General features: G+C 43.8%; 1 protein-coding gene across 1 annotated transcript; it reads right to left on the reverse strand.

The window, feature by feature from the left end:
• Positions 1 to 1,151: 1,151 nt before the first annotated feature.
• LOC146180846 (uncharacterized) lies at positions 1,152 to 21,281 on the reverse strand. Its single transcript, XM_084576184.1, has 4 exons — positions 21,054 to 21,281; positions 18,409 to 18,661; positions 6,767 to 6,843; positions 1,152 to 1,439 (listed from the first exon to the last, which is right to left on the reverse strand). The coding sequence occupies exons 1-4, from the start codon at positions 21,178 to 21,180 to the stop codon at positions 1,336 to 1,338; spliced, it is 561 nt and encodes a 186-aa protein (XP_084432310.1). The 5' UTR covers positions 21,181 to 21,281; the 3' UTR covers positions 1,152 to 1,335.
• Positions 21,282 to 21,451: the final 170 nt, after the last annotated feature.

The raw sequence follows: 21,451 nt of genomic DNA on the forward strand, positions 1-21,451 counted from the left end.
AACTTGCCTCGTTTAGTACAGGTCGAGCACTACATATGCAAGAAGTGAGGTTTTATAGCTTTGTCGCTGGAAATCTCGTAAAACCAACTGAAGTGACTTATTGAACACTAATTGTAAAATGTGCGTCCCTGTGATGCAACAGCTATGAGTGTGGAAACGTAACTAAATACTAGTCTGCACTCAAAATGTTAAATTACTTATTCTCTCTGGAGGGCGACGTATATTATATTTCAGTAAATCATATTTGCTGATGTCCACTTGGCATGGCACTTGCCGATTGTGGCTTCCAGCATCAGCCTACATGGGCGGTTTGAAAGGAGTGTCGCTTTCCAGGCGAAAGCCTTATGATCAGCATCCGCTTAAACTAAGCAAGATATCTGTGAAGTTCTGGTATATAGTGATAGTCATAGTAATAGAGATGAAAGAGTCTTCTCCCCTCCCTCTCCTTTCTCTAGAGCTCGCTCGAGGAATCGGGTGTATTCCAGGATCGCAGCAGGGCGGCCAAAATGTTTTGATTTGCTGCATGTGAGGTGACTTGAGTGCTCCCTTGAAATTTTTATTGAAGGCAACACAAGAGAGAGTGTGAAATATAATAAAACATCATCGGCACTCTTGAAGCAACTGTGCGCTAAAGGAAATCTATCATTTCCTTGAGGTGTCGTTATGTGGTGTACTGATAAAAACCGCAAGAAGTCGCTTCGGTTTGTTGGCTGGGAGGGACTATAGGCATCCTGTCCAACATACTGGACATTAGGTTTTGAGCCAGCACTCGTAAGCCAAGCCGTTCATCCCCAGAAAAAAAAAAAACGAAGAATGGTTGTACAATAAGTTCAACACATTGTAGCCATCTCTGCAGCGGTGATGAAATTGCATCGTTCAAATTCCCAACAATATGAATGCATAAGCTGTGCGATATCAGCTAGTCCATCATGTGGGACGCACAGGAAGTAATGCCATGCCAACTGCGAATAAATTTCATCAGCTGTAAACAGGCGTGCATGAATGCGTACAAATATTTTTCACAACCCTGTGAGATTTGCATTGAGGTTCTACTGTGGTTTGCGGCAGAAAGATGCCAATCCATTATTGACGCGGACTGTTCGGAATGACAGAATGCAACAGCAAGCATTGTTTCGAGCACACGTTTTGGCTGTGCATACGCTGCAATATGAAAGACTCAATGCAAAATCGCTTATCTCGCAGGGTTGAGAAACAGTCGAACAGTGCTCTTTATATACAATGCATTCACATAGTACACGCGTACACCAGGTTGAAACCGGAAAGTCTCAGAAAACGCACCAAAAGTCACTGAAAAGCTTCTCTCTGAGGGCACTGTCAGAGTGGCAGCATATTCCACAGCTCGTCCGCAATGTCACACGGGTCCCTGCCACTGGTCGGCACGCAGAAGGGCTCGGACTTCCCATCGCTGTGGCGGACAGCTGGCAAAAAAGGTGCGCATTGAGCCCTTCACTGCCCGAGTTATGGAGGCACCAAAAAAAAACCCCGAAGCCATTAGGCCTCCACACCATGACACTGCACCAGCATGCAACAGTCAGGTGTAAGTGGTGCTAAAATTCGAGAAGTCTGTCGTGCCATCAATTCAAAGCAATGGGCGTCCACTTGGTGCAGCTGATGGAAGGTGTATGCAAAAATGAATTTGGAGGCTCTGGGATAGTAGACAAATTCCTTTTATTGCCCTCTCTTGAAGGTCATTTAAAAAAAAGACTAGGAGCTGTTGATTATACTGAAGTGAGATGCTTTGACGGGCCAGTTGGTATATTTGAAGCAAAAGAGAAACAGTGCATAGAAGACGGGATGACAGACGCCGTGCCTTCTGTGCTTGTGCGTCTTTCGTTCCATCTTCTCTGCGAAGTTTTACTCTTTCGCTCGTTGAATATATATGCCCCCTTTTCCTTTCCACAGCTCACTCGCAGTGACATCAAACATTCCTGCAGAAAGCATGGGCTGCCAAAAAGGCTATCAACTTGGTATGCAAGCTCCAGTAGTGGTTGCGCTGCATGCGTCGTGACACTGAGCGTTAAAGGGTTTCTTATATGTATAATGTGTAATAACCTGGAGGACTGATAGAGTGAGTCCATGCCTGGGTCCATGTTTGCATCATTTTCAGAAGTGACATTATCTCCATGACCTGGAGTCACCTGAATGGTAGAAACACCGGAACCAAAAGTGTAACTGATATCTGATTCCGGTGTTTCCACCAGTCATATGACTCCAGGTCAGTGAGGTGACGACACTTCTGAAAATGACACAAACTCGGAATACAGACCCTGATGCATAACTTCACAGGGTCAAATTTCAGCACAGGGTATATAACTGGCAAACATGACTTCTAACAACAAGCAGTTAAAATTTTGGTCCTTTTATTCTGCACAGGCATTTCTCTTGAAAGCTGCAAACAAGCAGCCCATGTCCATTTTTTTTCTTTAGTGATTTCAAATTCTTTCTCCAAAGGCCGGGCCGTCTTCAGTGCCTATGCATGCTGGACTACTCTGATGCTGAATGCTACAGTGAACACTCATATTTCTGCAGCCATAGCAACCATTGTTCAAGAAGGACTACACCATCCTGGGCATTACTTCTGCATTTATGTGTTCACATAGTTATTGATATACTACTGGCATTCAACAAGGCTCTGCACGTGTGCTCAAAAATCCATCCAAGCACCAACAAGCAGCAGCAAGTAGCCTTCGCTTGCATATCAAAGCTGATATGGCTAATAAATCAGAGAGTGAAATGTGCCAGGCACACTGGACCTTTTTTTTACTAGGTGTGCGGATGCAAGGGACCAAATGGTACTATAACCACCATGGACTTAACCGAAGAGCAGTAGGAGACTCAGATCAGCGTAGTCTGGTCAACCGGACTCGGGAGATTGCTCGGGTCCACGGCTTCCTGGACTGAGGAGGCTGCCCACCTAGGGCTGAATATTTTGACGCCTATTCCGAATAAATGTTTGTCTCTCTCTCTCTTTGGCAGGCACTGTTAGGCTTCTCTGGTTCTGATAAATAATCTTAAAAAATAAAATCTTTACTGTTCACACCAGTGAATGGTCCGCCCACACAAAATTTTAGCTTTCTAAACACTTGTATATTGCGGTGGTAGAGTGGTAAGACACCCGACTACTGTGCCAGAGCTCCCGGGTTCAATCCCAACTGCCAGCGGCTGCGTTTCAAGAAGCGTCCGTGTGCTGTGCGATGTCAGTGCACGTTAACGATCCCAAGGTGGTCGAAATTACTCTGCCTCCGCTACCAGCACCCCTTTCTCTCTTTCCACTTTCATTTCCACCTTCCTCCGTCCCTCTACTATGGCACGGTGCAAGTGTCCACAGAACAAGTGTGACAGATATTGTGCCTTTCCTTTCCTGTGAACCAATTATTATTATCATTATTATTAAACAATTATAGTACAGAAACTATGGCGTCTACGATACCAGCTCATGTGGAAACATGAAGGGCCACAAAGATTGCGCAGCTCATCATACAGTCAGCAAGGGGCACAGGAGATTGTGAAGACCGCACTTGATCCAAATCCGTCACCTCCTCTCCTTTTTGTGTCCCTCCCATCACCAGAGGCCCCTTCTTTACCCGCAGTGGCCGGAAGAAATGCGGTCACTGTGCACTGGGGACAGCAGCACGGAATTTTCAGACTCTGGATAAATTTATCGCTCTTTCTGAGAGGCATACCGAAGCATGCCCAGCAGCAAGGAATGCTGTTACGGCTGAGAAGCCTGAACTGAAAATTTTCCCAGTCTTTCAATTCAAACTTGCGACACTGAAAACGACTAGTTATTGCTGTTTTGAAGTGAATGGCGGCATAGCGTACCCTCCTAGACCTGTACCAAAAATTTGGTGTCGATGCATGCAGCCCACCTGCAAAACTGGCCACTTTTCTTTCATTTCTTTTCTTGGTTTGTACTAGTGTATATCTGCATTTCTGGCTATAGTGGCATCTCTGTTGTTGGACTGCCTTAACCTACTGATAGGGCTCAACTTTAGTTACTCCTTTGTTTCCCTCTAAGGGAGGCAAGCGCCTCTGTCACTCTCAGCCCTCCTGATCTTGGCACTTCTGTTGACAGCCTACAAGGAATACATCCCATTTCTAACACTGCCATGAGCAAGATCTCTTTATGCCGGCGGAGAGCGAAATCACCTCATGGGGACAATTCCACTGTCCGAAAGCACGAAGGAGACAGTCATAATAAACAAATGGCCATGCAGGTATCTGACCAGGGAAAGATGTGAACAAGCGTGTCGGGGGTCTAGAGTTGATTGCGAGAGTAAAGAGAGAGGAGACTGATGGCCTTCGCATGTTTCTCTCGTGGAAGCCGGCTCTCCCAGCCGCTGTGGAGGAAGAACGAACCTCAAGGGGATTTGTAGGACACGAAAGGAAGGAATGGCACAGGGTCTGAATGCCTATAAGATGTGGGCCCCCATAAAATACTTTAAACTGTTACACACTCATCATTCAGCTAACTGTGCTCACACAGCGGGCAGAGAAAAGTAGGAACTGTAAATCAAATTCAATAAAACTTTTTGTTGGGCGCGTTGATTCATAATTTCATTCGAAATGCTTGTAGCACGACAAAGAAACAAAGGATAAGCAGAACGGGAGAAGTGCTACTCTCAACTGATTTTATTCACTGAAGAAATTTGTGAAGTTCTTCCCATGCACAGAAACCCAAATGCAGACACTCCTGCAAATACTTCCATCAGCTAAGTCTATCCAAAAAACTACATTCACTAGATAACCGAAGGGCTGCTAACGCACTTCCACCCATTTCTTACGAATCTGAAAAGCTTCAATCAATTCCCGTGCTAACGCGTCATTGCTTCTTCCTAAAACCGTTGTCATTTTTAGGTATGACGAACAATTCCCCGGCTTATTGCAAGATTTGCAGTGAATAACTAGATTCGTACCGCTCCCATTCTCGAGGCATTTTTCATGCTCGTGAAGCCACTTATTCAGGCAACACCCGGATTGCCCAATGTAGACCTTGACACATGACAGTGGTATCTGGTACACAATGCCTACATTACACTCTACATATCTGTGCTTATGTTTGGTTATGCAACCCTTCTTTCTTTTTATTTCATTTAACTTTGGGCAAAGGCTTTTCAACTGGCATGGTGCGGAAAAAACAACAGGAACCTTGTATTTATTTGCCACTTTCTTCATGTTGTGGGCCACACGATGTATGGAACAATCTGTTGCCTTTTGTTGATTTCCTTTTCTTTTTGTCCTTTTCTAGATGCCTGATTCGCAGAACTGTCGTGCTTGATTTCTGCAGCAAAGTTACTGCAACCATAGATAGAAGCAAAAGAGAGAACCCGGCTGATAGCAGCCTTGAGATCTGGGACTCAAAACTCCACCAAACAGCATGATAGCATGAATTATTGATGGCTTCTCTCAAGCACATGGTTGCAACAGCCCTTTTAACCGTCTTGGGCTGGGTGGAATCATACGGCATTATTTCTTTTTCTGCACGAGGCTTACAGCCTTAGCAAACATGCTGCTCTAAAAATGAAATGTGAAGGTCTAAAAACTCTAACCTATCATGCTGTTCAGTGGAGTTTTGAGTCCCAGATCTCAAGGCTGCCATTAGCCAGGTTCCATCTATGGTTGCAGAAACTTTGCTGCAAAAATCAAGCACTACAGTTCTGCAAATCAGGCATCAAGAAAGGAACAAAAAGAGAAGGAAATCAACAAAAGGCCACGTGTTGTTCTGTACTCGCATCGTGTGGCCCACAACATGAAGAAAGTGGCGAATAAATACAAGGTTCCTGTTGTTTTTTCGGCACCATGCCAGTTGAAAAGCCTTTGCCCAAAGGTAAATGAAATAAAAAGAAAGAAGGGTTGTGTAACCAAACATAAGCACAGATAGCACAGATATGTAAGGTGCAATGTAGGCATTGTGTATCAGATACCACTGTCATGTGGCAATGCACTGGGCAATCTGGGCGTTGCCTGAATAAGTGGCTTCGTGAGCACTCTCGGGAGCGGCACAGATCTAGTTGTTTACGGCAAATCTTGCAATAAGCCGGGGAATTGTTCGCCATGCCTAAAAATGACAACGGTTTTAGGAAGAAGCAACGACGCGTTAGCACGGAAATTAATTGAAGTTTTTCACATTCCAGTAAGAAAGGGTCGGAATGCGCGAGTTTCTCACGTGAATATAGCTTTTTGGACAGACTTATCTGATGAAAGTGTTTGGCTTTTCAAATGTCATTTGCACGAGTGTCTGCGTTCGGGCTTCTGCGCATGGGAAGAATTTCATAAATATGTGTGTTTCTTTAGTGAATAAGTTAAGGTGAGAGCAGCGCTTGTCCCGTTCTGCTTGTCCTTTGCGTTTCTTTGTCGTGCTACAAGCATTTCGAATGAAAATCAAAGCTACGGAGGAATAATAAGTTTAGAGAGAGAGAGAGAAAAAAAATCGTGAGCACATTTCTGCTTTCCTAAATCTAAACAAGGGGCAAGCTACAACAGCTCGGTTAAACTGTTGATTGCGTTTCCTCAATAGACACTGAGGGAACACCTCTATGGAATTTTTGCTAAGAAGTGCTTGGGACTGGGCTTGTTGGAAAAACATGATTTGAAAGGATCTTTTAGAATAAACCTTGAGTAGGTAGAGGCTTAGCTAGTGTCTGTGTTGTAGCAAAAGGTGCATTTATTGTTAAAAAAATTTCATTCATGTGCAGCAAAACAACCACTCTCGACCATCGACGTCAATGCGGCAAAGCAAGCATACCTGCTTTGAGGTTCCCCGTCTCTGGGCACTGCTCCAGCTCCAGGTTCATGATTTCTGATGCCAGCCTGTTCTGGTTCCTGTGGTGGTAGATGTGAAATAGGGAAAGTGGGGAAAGAAAGGGCATGGTAAGAAGGTCTACACACGGCCATACACTGGGAAAGGCAGGTACAGAGTGCAACGTGTGGGCAACTGTCTGAACAGGTGAGATGAACGATGTCAAGTGTAGAGCACAAGTGCATACAGTGCATCATCCTATAGTACAAATTGCATCCTTCATGATCTAATCTTTTCAAGAAAACTGACGACTGTGAACAAAAGGTAATGCCTTAGAGTGCTCAGAAAGGTGGTACAGTCGTACCCACTTACAACCATACTGAAGCGCCAAAGAAATATCATTGCTGTAACCAATAATTGTGACTAACCGGGTCCTGTCAGAAAAAAAAATTAATGACCAACTTTGGAGCATTTAATGAGAAGAGAGAAGCTTACACTGATTTTTTTGCAGGAGAAAATCCATACCTGCTAACTCTGACTGGGTCACGGCAAATTTTATTCACATTTCTACACAGGGTGCCCAGCTAGTGCACATATGCAAGTAGGAGAACTTTAGCAAAGACGAAGCCACGGAGGGAGACTCTATCCTTGTAAGTCTTCTTTCCACGGGTTCCTGTTCATCTTCACTGTCAACACAGCTAACAGCTGAGTTGATCACCTCATCAGTGAAGTCTCCATTTCTCTGGACTGCGTCGTCAACATGAAAAAATTGAAGCCCCGACATGCCGCGGTCATCGCCACAGCAGTGGGAGCTTTGCAAACATCCATATTACTGGCATTTCGAATGAAACTCGTTTTCAAGAAGAAATTCCTGACCAGAAATCTGAGATGCTTGTAGAACAAAGGGACTAGTGATGGCGGAAAGGAAAGAAAGAACTGTGCTTGCAAGGTGCGTGCACCTCGGTGGTATGTAGCCTATGCAGCAGTGCACAGGCAGCAGCATTATGGTATGTTTTCTATGACCGGCACACCTTCAGAAATGTTACACTGTAACACCAAAGGATACTTTGGCAAGCTTTTTTTTTTTTGCACCAAAATTAGGGCACTGCCTATCTATGAGTTATCAAAGACTGATTCCTTCCTGATATGTCTTTTCCAGTTTTGGTATATTTCTACACTCTGCTTCTTTTTCATAGAATTTCCGAAACTTTTTTGTGTTTTGAATGATGCCTAGCCCATGTCACCCTGTACCGCCTCGTTTGGGGTTTTGCCATGGCCACCTAGTGGTAATTATCTAACAGCTCTCCGATTTATTTCTAATCACAACTGCACTTCCGCCTTTAGGCACGAAACTGCATTCCTGAAAGTAAAGTAAGCCCAGCACCATTATCCCTTTCCAAATATACCCCTCTGTATCTCATTCCTATTGTACTCCCCCAAAGCCCTGTTTTTATTATCTCGGCAACTCTGCCCTATTGCCCAAACACACTGTTCCTGCTTTTCCATGTATGTCAGTCCTTTGCTTACTCATATCCTGAGATAATTACATTCTGTCACTCTGGATATTTCATGGCCTTGTATTGTAAGCGCTTGATTGGTTTAATTTTTTACAATTGTCAAATGCGACTTAATTGCGCTAATATTGAAGCCTAGAGCATCCCCTTCGTCTCCACAAGAATTAACCAGAGTTTGCAAATCTTGGCTATCTACTAACAGTATAATATTGCCTGCATAATTAAACCAGGAAGGGGCTGCTCTATGCTGCTGTAAGGTACAGCGAGTCAGCAACGCCACACATCACAAGTGCAGCACCTTTTAATCAAGCACGCATGCACATGCAGGCCTTGTCATCTGAACAATTTCATTCGCTTTGTGCTGTCAGTTATCACAGAGCGTCCTTCTTCATGCCTCATGAGACCATGGATGACAATGTCGCCCGTCATTTTTATGTAGTCCTTCGACAGTGAGGATGAGGAAGCTGAAGCCGTGCTTTCTTTTGCAGCAACGCAGCGGGTTTGGACAGATTGCAACCGAAAGCATTGTAGATCTCAGCTTTGAATTCAGGAGGCTTTCAGATTGTCAGGAGAGACGTTTGAGAAACCTGCCATTTTCACGAAGAATAATGGAGGATCCATTGACCATGGGGCAGACTCCTTAAGGTAGAAGGCCGCTTTGAAAACTTTTTTTTGAAAAAAAATCAATTTCATTTTTGAATGATTAGCAAAAATTATGCTTCTAACTAAACCCGTTACAAAGATACAGCTAAGTTTTTAACTCCATGTCAATGTTATAAAATCAAAGTTAAGTGTTTCGATTTCCACATGCCAAAATATATTTCCCTTTTCCACGGCTTTGCTTTTTCTTGCTTCTTGGAGTTCAATTTTCAATCACATTGTTTCCAAGCATGTGTGATTGTGTTTCCATTTAACAACAAAAAGGCTCACAAGAGTGACGCTTAAAGGGCCACTGTCCAGGGAAGGACCTTTTAGCTTTAGGCGAAGGAGCCCAGTGTTTCGATTAGGTACCGTACCGGAGATAGTCTGAGCAAAATGCTACAGTGACACGCGCGCCGCAAAGCAACGAAAATACAAATCAAAGCTCTCTCATGCTCTCCTTCGGGAAGCCAGCTTCCCTGTTCCCTGCGCTGGCCCGTCTAGCCGCAGCAATGACGTATTTCCTGAAAACGACGTCCATTGGTCCGTCTCGCTGTCTGAGGGTGAAGGATGGGTGTCTATTGCTCGCTGTGCGCTTTTCCCTCGCCACGGCCCAACTGAATCCAGAGGCCCGTTTTTTTTTTCTTGTTTTTTTTCGCACAGGCGGAGTGCCACGCTCCACCTCCCGCCAAACGCAGAAGAGGAAGGGGAATTTGTCTTGCGGAGGCTAGACGACCTTGGGCAGGAGAGTGAAAAACCTTTGAGAGGGAACGGAAGGAGAGAAGCACGACAAATCGGGTGATTGCGGTGGCTGTAACTGCGCTATTAGTTACTCTTTTCAATAACATTTTGCGGCCATGCGTTCTGGGGGCGAAGTTTCACAGTCACCGGGGAAGAAAATATTTTCGACCGGAGGGTGGACAGTGGGCCTTTAATATTTTAACCATGCAGGTTGCTGGAGTCTTTCCGTGCAAACTGAAGAACGTGTGGCTTGATTTTGGTTTTATTTATTCCATCAATTTATACTAAATGCTAGGCGTAAAATTATGCTTTTGACCAAAAATCATTCCAAAGATAGCCAGATTTGCAACCCCTCGTATATATTAGTAAACCAAAACTAACAGGTTCAGTTTCCCCTTACCAAAAAATACTTAATGGTTCTAGCGGTCTTGCTTTTTTCTTGCTTCTTAATATTAAGTTCATAATCATACTTGTTTTCATGCACTAGTTCTGTTTTCATTTAACAACAAAAATGTTCAAAAGAGGGACAAGTGACCTTTACACTTTGTAGGTGGTGTACACTTGAGCGTTCTCGCGCGAATTGAAGAACCTGCAGACTACCTGTTCGGAGCCTCATGTACTTCCAAGGTTCTACCTAGTTGCTTATGTGCTTTAACTATATAGGAAAGGTGAAAACTAGCTAGCAAGCTTTTTTGACAGGTTATCAACAGCGGATAAAAATCTCCCCATTACTACATCGATGGCACAAGAAACGCAAGGAAAAAAAAGCGAGCAGATGCACGGGCAAAAAAAAAGTAAAGAGGAGACTAGGTAAGGAGGACCTGAACTATAAATGTAGCGATTTTAACCCCCTGAACAACGCTTTGTGACATATGTAACCATATGAAATCTTTGTTCTTTTTCTAAAAAAATGTAAGTTTTCTGCCATTTCGGCTGACACGAACATTCGTAACTTCTTTCCCTGAATAGATACTGTGATAAACCTTTGCAAACATATTCTTCATGTGTTGGCCTGTGCAATAAACCACGGAAAATAAAATTTACGATAACTTTTATTATTGTTGCAATGGTATTAACAACATTCTTTATTGAAAACCACTGTTTTTAGTAATGATGTCATTAAAAAAACGACAATTGATGGTATTGTTATTCTGGTTCATTGCATAGCTGACATTTCTCTGCATACAACTGCAAAATCAATTCTCGTCATGGCGAGGTAGATAAGAGTTATGATTGCTGGCGCAGGCTGCACATTTAGTACATTTTTAAATAATAAAGACAAAAAAATTGTATAATTGAACTCCCTGATTAGAATACAAAAAAGCCGTCTTTTCGTAAAATTTCGAGCAGCACATGCAAGCGCCCCCCACTTCCCCCTAACTTCAGTGCTAATTTCACATTTCTGCGCCATTCCGGGGAAGCACACTTTTCTCATCTGTGCCATACCTGCCTGCTCTGGCATGCACCTCACCCAGGCTAAAGCACACCTCTGTTTGCTGGTCGGCAGCAAACGTTATGAAGGGGCTTTAACCTAGGCTACCCAAGCAGCACAGCTAGCCGCATCGAGTCCAGAATCCAATTCAATCTCAACTTTAAGAAACATCACCAACAAAAACGGCACCCAAAAATGTTGGCGGCAGCGTCGCAGCGAGAACACAGTGTGTAGCAGCTCACCGATGTCTCAATGCACACTTCTCAGTCCGAACGGCCTGATCAGAGATAAATACAATTTTAAATCCATATGCATTGTGTTCAATTTTTTTTTTGCAAAAAACTTTGTTATCATCTTAAATTTTGGTCACATTCCAGGAAAGTCCTTTTTCTGGTAATTTAAGCACGTGAGAGGGGAGGGGGGACGCTTGCTAGAAATTTTACGGTTAATATAGACTACTATAATTTCTTCTTTGTGTTTGATATCAAAATGTTTTCCTGAAGTGTGGCCTCCCACCTTAAGTTGACCATCGATGTTCACAAGCGATTCATATGCTAACACACAACTTTTCTGCACTTCCTTCTCCGAGGTTCTGTGCACCACAGCAGCACCATGACTGTACCTAAATCAAATCGCCAATGGTGGTGCAGGGGATGCCGTGGATCAAGCGCTTTGGTGCAGAACACCATTAACCAGTGCTGATGATGCAGAGAACTACGGCTGAATCGAGCAGCGCTGAAGAGTGAGAAATGCATACAGAGTGCAGTCTCTATAACACAGCCTTCAACACTTCCTGTTCCTATATAGCAAAGGTACAAAGTATGCTGTATGCTGACCAAGAAAATCATGGCTGTATATGAAGATTCCCTTAGTTATGAGATAACCCAGAATGTCTTGAAGCATTTTAGAGCAGCTGGGGACGCTGACGGAAGTTCTACATCTATCGGGAGCATCAGCAGCTGCATCAGATCAGTGCTCTGAAACTGGCTCAACTTTCCTCTTTTTAGGGATGCCTTTACCCTCTGGACATAATCCACATACACCTTATGGTGATGATTCTATAGGTGATTTAATGTAATTAACGATAAAAAAATATGAAGCTTTTTAGTTACCAGGAATCCCGGGGCCTGCAGCTGCTTGCAATAAACAAGCATCATGGGCCACAAGAAAAAAAGAAAACGCGTACAACTAGGCTAACTGGACCAAATGCAAACTGTGAATGCCGATCGCCAGTTCAAGGAGCTACGTGAGTGTTTCACCATTGTAGTGGACATCATCATCGTCATCAGCTGGACTATGCCCACTGCAGAGCGAAGGCCTCTCCCATTAACCTGCTCTTGAGCTATCTGCCTCCACTTGACCCCTGCGAATTTCTTATCTCATCCACCCACCTAATTTTCTGCCAACCCCTGCTGTGCTTACCTTCCCTCGGAATCCAACTGGTTACTCTTGGAGACCATCAGTTATCCTCTCTTCGAACTACATGTCCAGCTCATGCCCATTTCTTTTTCTTAATTTCGACTAGAATATCAGTAACTTGAGTTATTTCCCTGACCCACTCTGAACGCTTCCTCTCTCTCAGCGTTACACCTACATTTTCCGTTCCATGGCCCTCTGCGTAGTCCTTAACTTAAGTAGAACTCTTTTTCGTTAACCTCCATGTTTCAGTCCCATAGGTTAGTATCAGTAGGATGCAACTGTTCTACACTTTCCTCTTGAGTGATACTGGTAAGCTACTTGTACTCAAACAGGTACTCAAACATGAGTTTGAGTACCTTCTAAATGCGCTCCATCCCAATCTTATACTCCTAGTTATTTCCCTTTCGTGGGCTGGATCTGCGGTCACTACCTGCCCTAAGTAGACATTCGTTTACCACTTCCAATGCTTCACTACCTATTTTAAACTGCTGTTCCTTTCTCAGGCTGTTCAGCATTACCTCAGTCTTCTGCATATTAATATTTAGGCCTACCTTTCTGCTTCTCCTGTCTAGATCATTTATCATTAGTTGTAGTTGGTCTCCTGAGTTACTTAAGAAGGCAATGTCATCAGCGAATCGTAGATTACTGAGATATTCTCCCTCGATCCTGATGCCTAACTGTTCCCATTCCATGCCTTTGAAGCTGTAAATAGCAGTGGGGAGATTGTCTCCTTGCCTAACAGCTTTCTTAATTGGAATTTCATCATTTTCTTTATGCAGAACTATGGTTGCTCTGCAGCCGCTATAGCTATCTTCCAGCACTTTCACGTACGGCTTGTCTACACCCTGATTTCGAAATGTCTGCATCATCGCTGAGGTTTCGACCGAATTAAATGCTTTTTCGTAGTGAATGGATGCTATGTATAAGGGCTGGTAATATTCTGAGCATTCTTCTATCACCTGATTGATGGTATGGATATGATCGATAGTAGAGTACAGTTTCCAAAAACCTACTTGATCCTTTGCTTGATTGCATTCTAAGGTTGTCCTGATTCCATTAGCGATTACCTTAGTAAATACCTTATACGTAACAGACAGTAAGCTGATTGGTCTGTAATTTTTAAGGTCCTTATGGTCTCCTGTCTTATGAATGAGGATAACGTTTGCATTCTTCCATGGTTCCGGTACCGTCGATGACACCAGGCATTGCGTATACAGGGTGGCCAGTTTTTCTAGCATGATATCCCCTTCGTCCTTCAATAAATCTGTAGTTACCTGATCCTCCCCAGCTGCTTACCCCTTTTCATAGCTTCTAAGCATTTCTTAAAATTGTTCTTTGTTACTGGCAGAACGTCTGATCGCTCTTCATTACAGCCAATTTCATTCTTGTCCTGACTACTATGGCTACTGTAGAGGTGTGTATAGAACTCCTCGGCTACCTTGATTATCTTGTCCATGTTAGTGATGACATTGCCCGCCTTGTCCCTCAGTGCATACATCTGATTTTTGCCTAAATTCCTCTTTACCGCTTTCAGGCTATGACCGTTCTTTAGAGCATGCTCAATTTTCCCCATGTTATACTTCCTGATGTTGGCCATCTTGCGCCTATTTATTTGCTTTGATATCTCTGGCAGTTTTATCCGGTTTGTCAGGTTGGAGACTTTCATACTTTAGCACTTCTTAATAAAATCTTTCATCTCCTTGGACAGTTTACCGCTATCCTCTCCAACAATTCTACCGCCTACATCTACCGCGCACTCAGTAATGATATTTCTGAAATTATTGTTCATTGCTTCTAGGCTAAGGTTGTCTTCCTCGGTGAGCATTGAGTATCTATTCTGCAGCGAGAGCCTGAATTCTTCTATTTTTCCCGTTACCATTAATTTACTGATGGACTTCTTTCTCACTAATCTGTTTCGCTCCCTCTCCAGATTCAGATTAATTTGAGACCTTGCCATCTTGTGGTCACTGCATCGCATCTTTCCGATTACCTCTACATCCTCCATAATTCCGGGTTTAGAACACAGTATGAAATCAATTATTTTTAATCTCCCCGTTAGGGCTTCTCCATGTCCACTTTCGGTTCTTCCGTTTGCTGAAGAAGGTATTCATGATTCGTAAGTTATTAAGTTCAGCATACTCAACTAGTAACTCCCCCCTGTTATTTCTTAATCTAATGCCATAGTTGCCACTGCATGGTCTCCAGCTTGCTTTCTACCTACCTTGGCATTGAAGTCGCCCATCAGTACAGTATAATGGGTTTTTACTTTCCCCATTGCCTGGTCATCATAACTACATTCAGGTGCGTATGCTTGTATAACCTTCAGCTTATACTGCTTATTTAGCTTAATATTGTGATGCCAGCTACCCTCTCATTAATGCATAGAATGCATCTATACTACCAGCTATGTCCTTATTGATAAGGAAACCTACTACTAGTTCTCGTCTCTCCGGTAAACCTCTATAACACAGCACATGCCCACCCTTCAGTGCTGTATATGCCTCATTTGGCCTCCTCAGCTCACTAAGCCTTATGATATTCTATTGCATACCCTCTAGTTCCTCTAACAGCACTGCTAAACTATCCTCACTAGCTAGGGTTCCAGCATTAAACATGTCCAGGGTCAATTTTTACAACGGCAGCCTGTCTTCGAAGCCAGAAATTCTTAGCATCCCCCGCTGCGTCACAAGTCGCTGCATCCCAAGTCTGACCGCCACCATGGTCAGTTGCTCCACAGATGCTGGTGACTGAAGGCCAGGATTTTTTAGGACTAATCATGGGATGGAAGTTGTGGCAAATTACTGCACCAGGGTGGCCAAATCCTGTTCTGGTGAGGGAGTGCGTTGCCGGAGGTGTTCACCGGCATCTGGTCGCAACCCAAACCTGTTTTATGCGATTCCATCGACACGCGGTATATATATTTTTTTAAATCCGGTGGAGAATTGTGCGACACCGAGATTCGAACCACTGTCCTCTTGCACGTGAAATGGATGCTTTACCACTACGCCACCGCTGCACCTTTGGGCAACACTGCCTTTTTTCATTGTGCAAAGGCAGTTTGTCCAGCAGACGGGTCAGGTTGCTCTTTCTGTACAAAAGAGAGTGCCACAGGGTCTAAGACCACAAAGACACGCACTGCTTGGTCTGCCTTCAAGAGAGCCAAAGGCTGTCTCCAATGCATGCCTCATGTAAATCATGTGCCTCTTCTGCAGAGCTATGTTGATTTTGCTCCATCATGTCTATTTTCTTTACTGCACCTTACAGCACTTGCAAAGTTGCCACAGTGTATCAGAAAGTAACCAGACATCCACATACCCGCATGTCAGGCAATGTCCATGGCATCTTGCATGAAATTGGTGCATGGCCTTTCTTCTAGTGAAAGAGAAAGTGCACAGCTTCATTTCTTCAGTTATCAGGTTCCCCCACTGGAACCAGAGCTCGTGTCGACAGGAAGCCCAACCCTCTACGCTGGCACTTTTGAAACAAGACACATTTCAGTTCCTGGCCTTACAGCTTTGCTGAGAAGAGAGCTGGTGCTGCTTGCACTGGTCGCACCATTCTTCTTTCTTTCTTGTGGCATGAAGAAGAAGCATTAGTTGAGCATTTTACTCACCGCTGCTTTCCTTCGCAGTGTTCCCTGGACACGTGCTTGAATGAGTGAATGGATAAGTGACCAAGCAAATTCCATTGGCCCCAAGGCATTTCTTACATGAAGAGTCCATGCGCATGTACTGATAATTAGTCACGCAAGACTAAATGAGGCTGCATAGTCCAGAGAGCCCTCTAGTTTAATGCATGTACATGAAGGAACAAGAATTACGATCCCTATCATAAGCCCAGCCATATCCACAGTAGAACAGAGGCCTCTCCCACATCTCTCTCATCAACCCTGTCCAACGCCAGCTGTAACCATCAGCTGCAAGCTTCCTAACTGCATCCAGCTAAAATGGAACCTCATTGATACGATTCTCATGGGCTTTTAAAATTAAAACATACAATCTGAAAATCGTATTATCCAAAACAGATGCCAAAAGGACGAGAATGAAATATACTTGACACAGAAATAATTTTTGTTACGTTTCGAAATAGTTTAATTTTGCACTGGGCTTTTTGTTTCTCAATGTCCAGAAGCAAGCTTTTCTGAAATTTACAGAAAGGAGTCGCACTTTCATCACTTAGCTCTGCACGCACGACATAGCCACTAACTGTGTCTAAAAATTGGTGCTCTGCAAGTCAACTTTGCTGAGAGCGTCGGCATCATTAGGGAACTCATTAAAAGAAAGAGCAGGACAAGATGTACATTAGTGCACAGCATCTTCGGAGGCTGCCAAGGTGAGCACCACAAACTGCGACAGTGAGGGTAATGAGCAGCGTCCATTTTAGTTTCCACACTCAAGGCTGTTACAGCAAGAAACGCACGCCTCATCAACTAAAGTTTTAGTGGGATGTGGTCATCCTTTCTCATCCGCCGGACTATGCCCACTACAGAGCGAAGGCCTCTCCCATTTTCTTCTAATTAACCCTGTCCTATGCTAGCTGCATCCACTGGATCCCTTCGAATTTCTTAATCTCATCCGCCCACCTAACTTTATGCCGTCCCCAATATTTAGTGAAAAATGCTAAACAGTCATCGTAGGCGATGCAAACGGAAGGGTGGTTATTACTGAAGGGCACACTAGAGAGAACGCAAAATAGCACTCCTCAAAATATAAAATCCCGAGAGCACTGCAGGATCTGCACTTGACAAATGCGAAAGCCTGAGTTTTGTTGCTGCACATAGTACATTGCTAATTTTGCTAGAAATTTCCTTTCCTTGGCGCGTATTTGTTAGAGTGCTATATATAATTATAATTGATTCACAGGAAAGGAAGGCGCAGTATCTGTCAGACTTTCTCATGGAAATGTGAGATTGGAAGGTACGCCCTTGCTCCTGTCGCGTGTCTGTTGCAGTGCTCATCCAAGTGTGGGATTGGTGGTACAGTGTCACTCCTATCGTGCAGCGTTGTCATAACCACGTGACATTCCGACACAAGCCGGAAGCACGTAAAGTGGTAGCGACACGCGAAAGCTTTTTAGGGTTTTTTTTTTCCTCACTGGGCCACCGCTCTCTCGTCACGACGTCATCACGCTGCCACCCTCTCCCATGATGTCACACTATTACTAGGATGGACAATGACGTCAGCAGCGGCGGTCACCGTGGTTGCCATGGTGACCGCCTCATGGGCATAGTCTTTTTTTTTTTTTTTTTACATGATTTTCGGGAAACTTTGTCCTAATTATCGTTTATTCATTAATTTATAGCTAACTGATCACTTTTTAATCTATTCCAACTCTTTATCTGTCTTTTTTTTTGTGGTTTTCTTGCCACAATTTCGATGACTTCTGCACAATTCCAACATCACTACCGATTTGCCCGTCCATACACTACGGTATGTGCACGTCCAAGGCTATTTCAACATATAATTGACCTTTTTGCCTCTAATTATTTAACTACTTATTCCACATCCACCAAATTTGGTGTGCAATGACATTTTGCCATTCTCTACCTCATACAATCATTATTTTACTTCTAACTCTTTACTGAATGACACAAGGCCTGCGGACATGTTTTGCATCCATGCTTTGCAACCATTTCAATCTGACGCGAATAAAGAACACTGTGCACTTAAAAAAAATTAGTGATATCAGGAAATTTTTCCAAAATGTGGTCATGTGGGGTACTACAGACAGCATTTTGCCACAAGAGGTCACTGCGATTTTCAGGGTCAAATTAAAATTATAAATCCTCACTTTGTGGATATTGTAGTGCTCAACCTGTACTATACGAGGCAAGATCTTATCGTTTCCACCATAATCTCATGACATGTTCTGCATTTTGCAAGAAATTTCAATCTGATGCTAACCTCAATGTCTTCACGCTGCTGTCGTAGGCCTCCTTGTCGAACTCCTTCAGTGCGGCGACAGCCGAGTTGTCTTTGACCTTCAGGTTTTCCAGTTCCTGCACACAGCTCTGAATCTCCTGCTGGGTAGCCTCCAGGTGTTCCTTGCGCCTGGCACATGCATCCTTCTTGAGCTTGCACTCAACCTCAACTTCCGCCAGCCTCTGCTTGATTTGGTCACACTGCTCAGACTCACTCTTGAGGTGCTGCTTGAGAGCTGCATTGAAAACAGTGCAATGAGCGATATTTACAACACTAAGGAAAAGACTGGCAAGAAAAACATTACTGAAACCTTCAGCACCCATAGGACATGACTGGCATGAGTCACGGCTAATCTGGCTGCACTGGCACTGAAGGAGTTGGATTGAGCAGTTGAGCAGCCAAATAACCTTAGTGCTGACCTGCTTGTTTGGTGTTCCATAAAACATATTTACAATGACAGGATGATAAGTTTTCACCTTCTTGAGAATGTACATACATGTTTCTTTCCTGTTTTCAGCGCACATCTTTGTTCTGCTATACATACAGATGGGCTGGGACATAGGTCACCACTTCTCCCCTCAAAAACTAAACCAAACAGCACCAACAACTGTTTCCATTTATCCCGGCTGCTTGTTTCAACCTTACAACATAAAATTCCATCACGTTCAGCTTCTTCTGTATGGCAAATGCATAACTGCCATATGCTTGACAACATGTCATGTGCAGTAAGCTGGAGCTGCTTCAGCACTGGGCCTGGATAACACCTCTGCAAACCATGCTAAAATAACTTTTGAATTTGAATTATGAAATGTCATTAATAAAAACTGGCCACTGAAAATGATTCTATGCATTATTCCTAAATAGTGCCTCAAGTAGCACGATACACTCTGAGGCTGGGAACAGCTAATCTATCTACAACTATCCTTACTATTTCAGGCCACAAGTGGCGCATCATACATTAGCATCAATGAACAGCTGACTCAGTGAACACTTTCTTCTTCTCATTATTCTGCTAGGTTCGGCCAAGAATCTGAGGCACCGCATCTACTGAGTACCAATGAACCAAACAAAAGCACACATACACTCTTGAGCCGCTCGAGCAAGTGCTGTTGCAGCAAGTGTCCCCAGCTAAACGTTCTTTCTGCTATTAACTGTTGCAGCATACAGAAACTACGCTCAAAGTGACTACGCATTTTTTGCACCATCCCAGCTTGCTACCACGTTTTACTGAATCTTATTGCCCTATGCTGGAGAAATTCATTCCAAAAGGCAGGTACAGCAATCTGTAAAGGACACATTTGACCATAACTATTCATATGCCCTCATTAGGCAAAACCTCACCTGCGCTATAGAACCTTCCCTATGCATCTGCCAACTGACTCAAGAAATGCAGCTTCAGAACAAATACTTTTGCACTCCTTTACACTTGTATAATGTAATCTTTTGAAGGTGCAATGATTGTTCTGTTCATTCCTGTTGTCTCCGCCTCCATGGTTGGCGAGGCCATGCTCACCTGTACTATCGTCAGCGAAAAAGGTGACCCTCCCCCTTCATAGTTAAAATTCGTGCCACAGTTGCATGTGGGTATGTGGGTGCCACCCGATGATGCACTATCACAAGCAATAGAAAAGGGACATGAAACAAGGCAAATGAAAGCAAGATGAATGAAAAGACTTGAGTGCTGCCTGTCTTTTAGCCAGATAGCACACCCTCTTGAAGTTTCCCAAGCCCCACATTACACTGTCTAGTATGTTTCATCCTTGTTTGTTCATGCTAGTTAGCTTGTATGCGAAACATCTCTTTTAGCTCACAATAGCAATTATAATTAACCTTACCGATGGCAGCCAATCGGTACGCAACTAGAAAAAAAAATGGTGTTCAGCCATGAGAAGTCAGATAACACACTGTTGTCCCATTCATGTCTGAACAGCTGTGTTATTTGTTTTGGGCTTTACAGCCTTTTACGTCCATGTATGTACCTACCCCAGTCATCAACCGGACAACGTAAGTTACCTTTGAAAGCCTTTCCGTCACTGCTGCAACACTCATGACATTGTCACCACTTAACCATTTTTTATCCTGTCCTATTTTGCAGTGCTGTTTTCTTACTACCAAACAGCTCTTCCCCAGCTGACATTCACATGCCGTGCACAAACAACAGCGAGCTATAAGAGAAGCACTACATCACTGCGTCTGCCACTCCAAAAAAGTTAGCGATGGTGGCCCGTGTTTGCGCAATGTAACCTCAAAGAAACGCCTAGGAGGCGAGCAATGGCTAAAAATTTGCCGGGCCAAAGAAAAAATTCTTTCACGCACTTTAGTCCGTCCCTCATAAGAATTACGTTTTTTATGAAAGAGCGGTGCTATCGGCCTGCTCTCAGCTAAAACTAACAGCTACATTTTCATCACTTATTTCAATGTAGAACGACGCCACACAAATGTTTTGGCGTTGTCTCCTGCAACTAGATGATAACCGTCACTGGAACCATTCTACTGTTATACACCAACCGAAGAAATGACGGCTCATCACACCGGTTTTTTATGCGCACAGCTCCTTACATCGTGAGAAAGAAATGCAAGAGATGTGCTTGAAGCAGCAACGAAATCATTTAACGCGCCTGCCTCACCTTCGCACACCTTCACCGAGCGTGTTGCGTACTTTTCCACGGCTTCTTCGGCCAGGGCACACTGTTTCCGGAACACTGCCAACAGGTTATCCATTTCTGAATGTTCGTCGACAACGTTCGAAGACATCGGACGAAGCCACCGAAGCTTATCTGCAACTTGAAATGCTTGAAAAAGTCGAAAAGGTGCTGCTCGAATTTGAAAGCCAGCGCGTGTGTCTGGTCAAAGTCAAGGCAAGGCAAAGGTAGCCAACTGCAAGCATGTATGCAAGCACCGTGTATGCAAGCACCGTGTATGCAAGCAAGGTAGATTGGGATGGTTTGTAAAAGCCGTGAGGCTTCGCACAAGGGCAAAGGTGGTAAGAGCGCTACAGGAAAAAAAGGAATTGCTTGCTTAAAAG

This window comes from Amblyomma maculatum, chromosome 8 (assembly GCF_055883805.1).
Source record: "Amblyomma maculatum isolate TAMU_Amacu chromosome 8, ASM5588380v1, whole genome shotgun sequence".
NCBI classification, from domain to species: domain Eukaryota; kingdom Metazoa; phylum Arthropoda; class Arachnida; order Ixodida; family Ixodidae; genus Amblyomma; species Amblyomma maculatum.

What these genes read in the sequence shown, in the direction of transcription:
- LOC146180846 (XM_084576184.1), bottom strand. Translation starts at nt 21,180, where the DNA reads ATGTCTTCGAACGTTGTCGACGAACATTCAGAAATGGATAACCTGTTG. An exon ending in CTCGGTGAAGGTGTGCGAAG is followed by an intron (nt 18,662 to 21,053) that starts GTGAGGCAGGCG and finishes TTTTCAATGCAG; the next exon opens with CTCTCAAGCAGCACCTCAAG. An exon ending in GACGGGGAACCTCAAAGCAG is followed by an intron (nt 1,440 to 6,766) that starts GTATGCTTGCTT and finishes CTTTTTTGCCAG; the next exon opens with CTGTCCGCCACAGCGATGGG.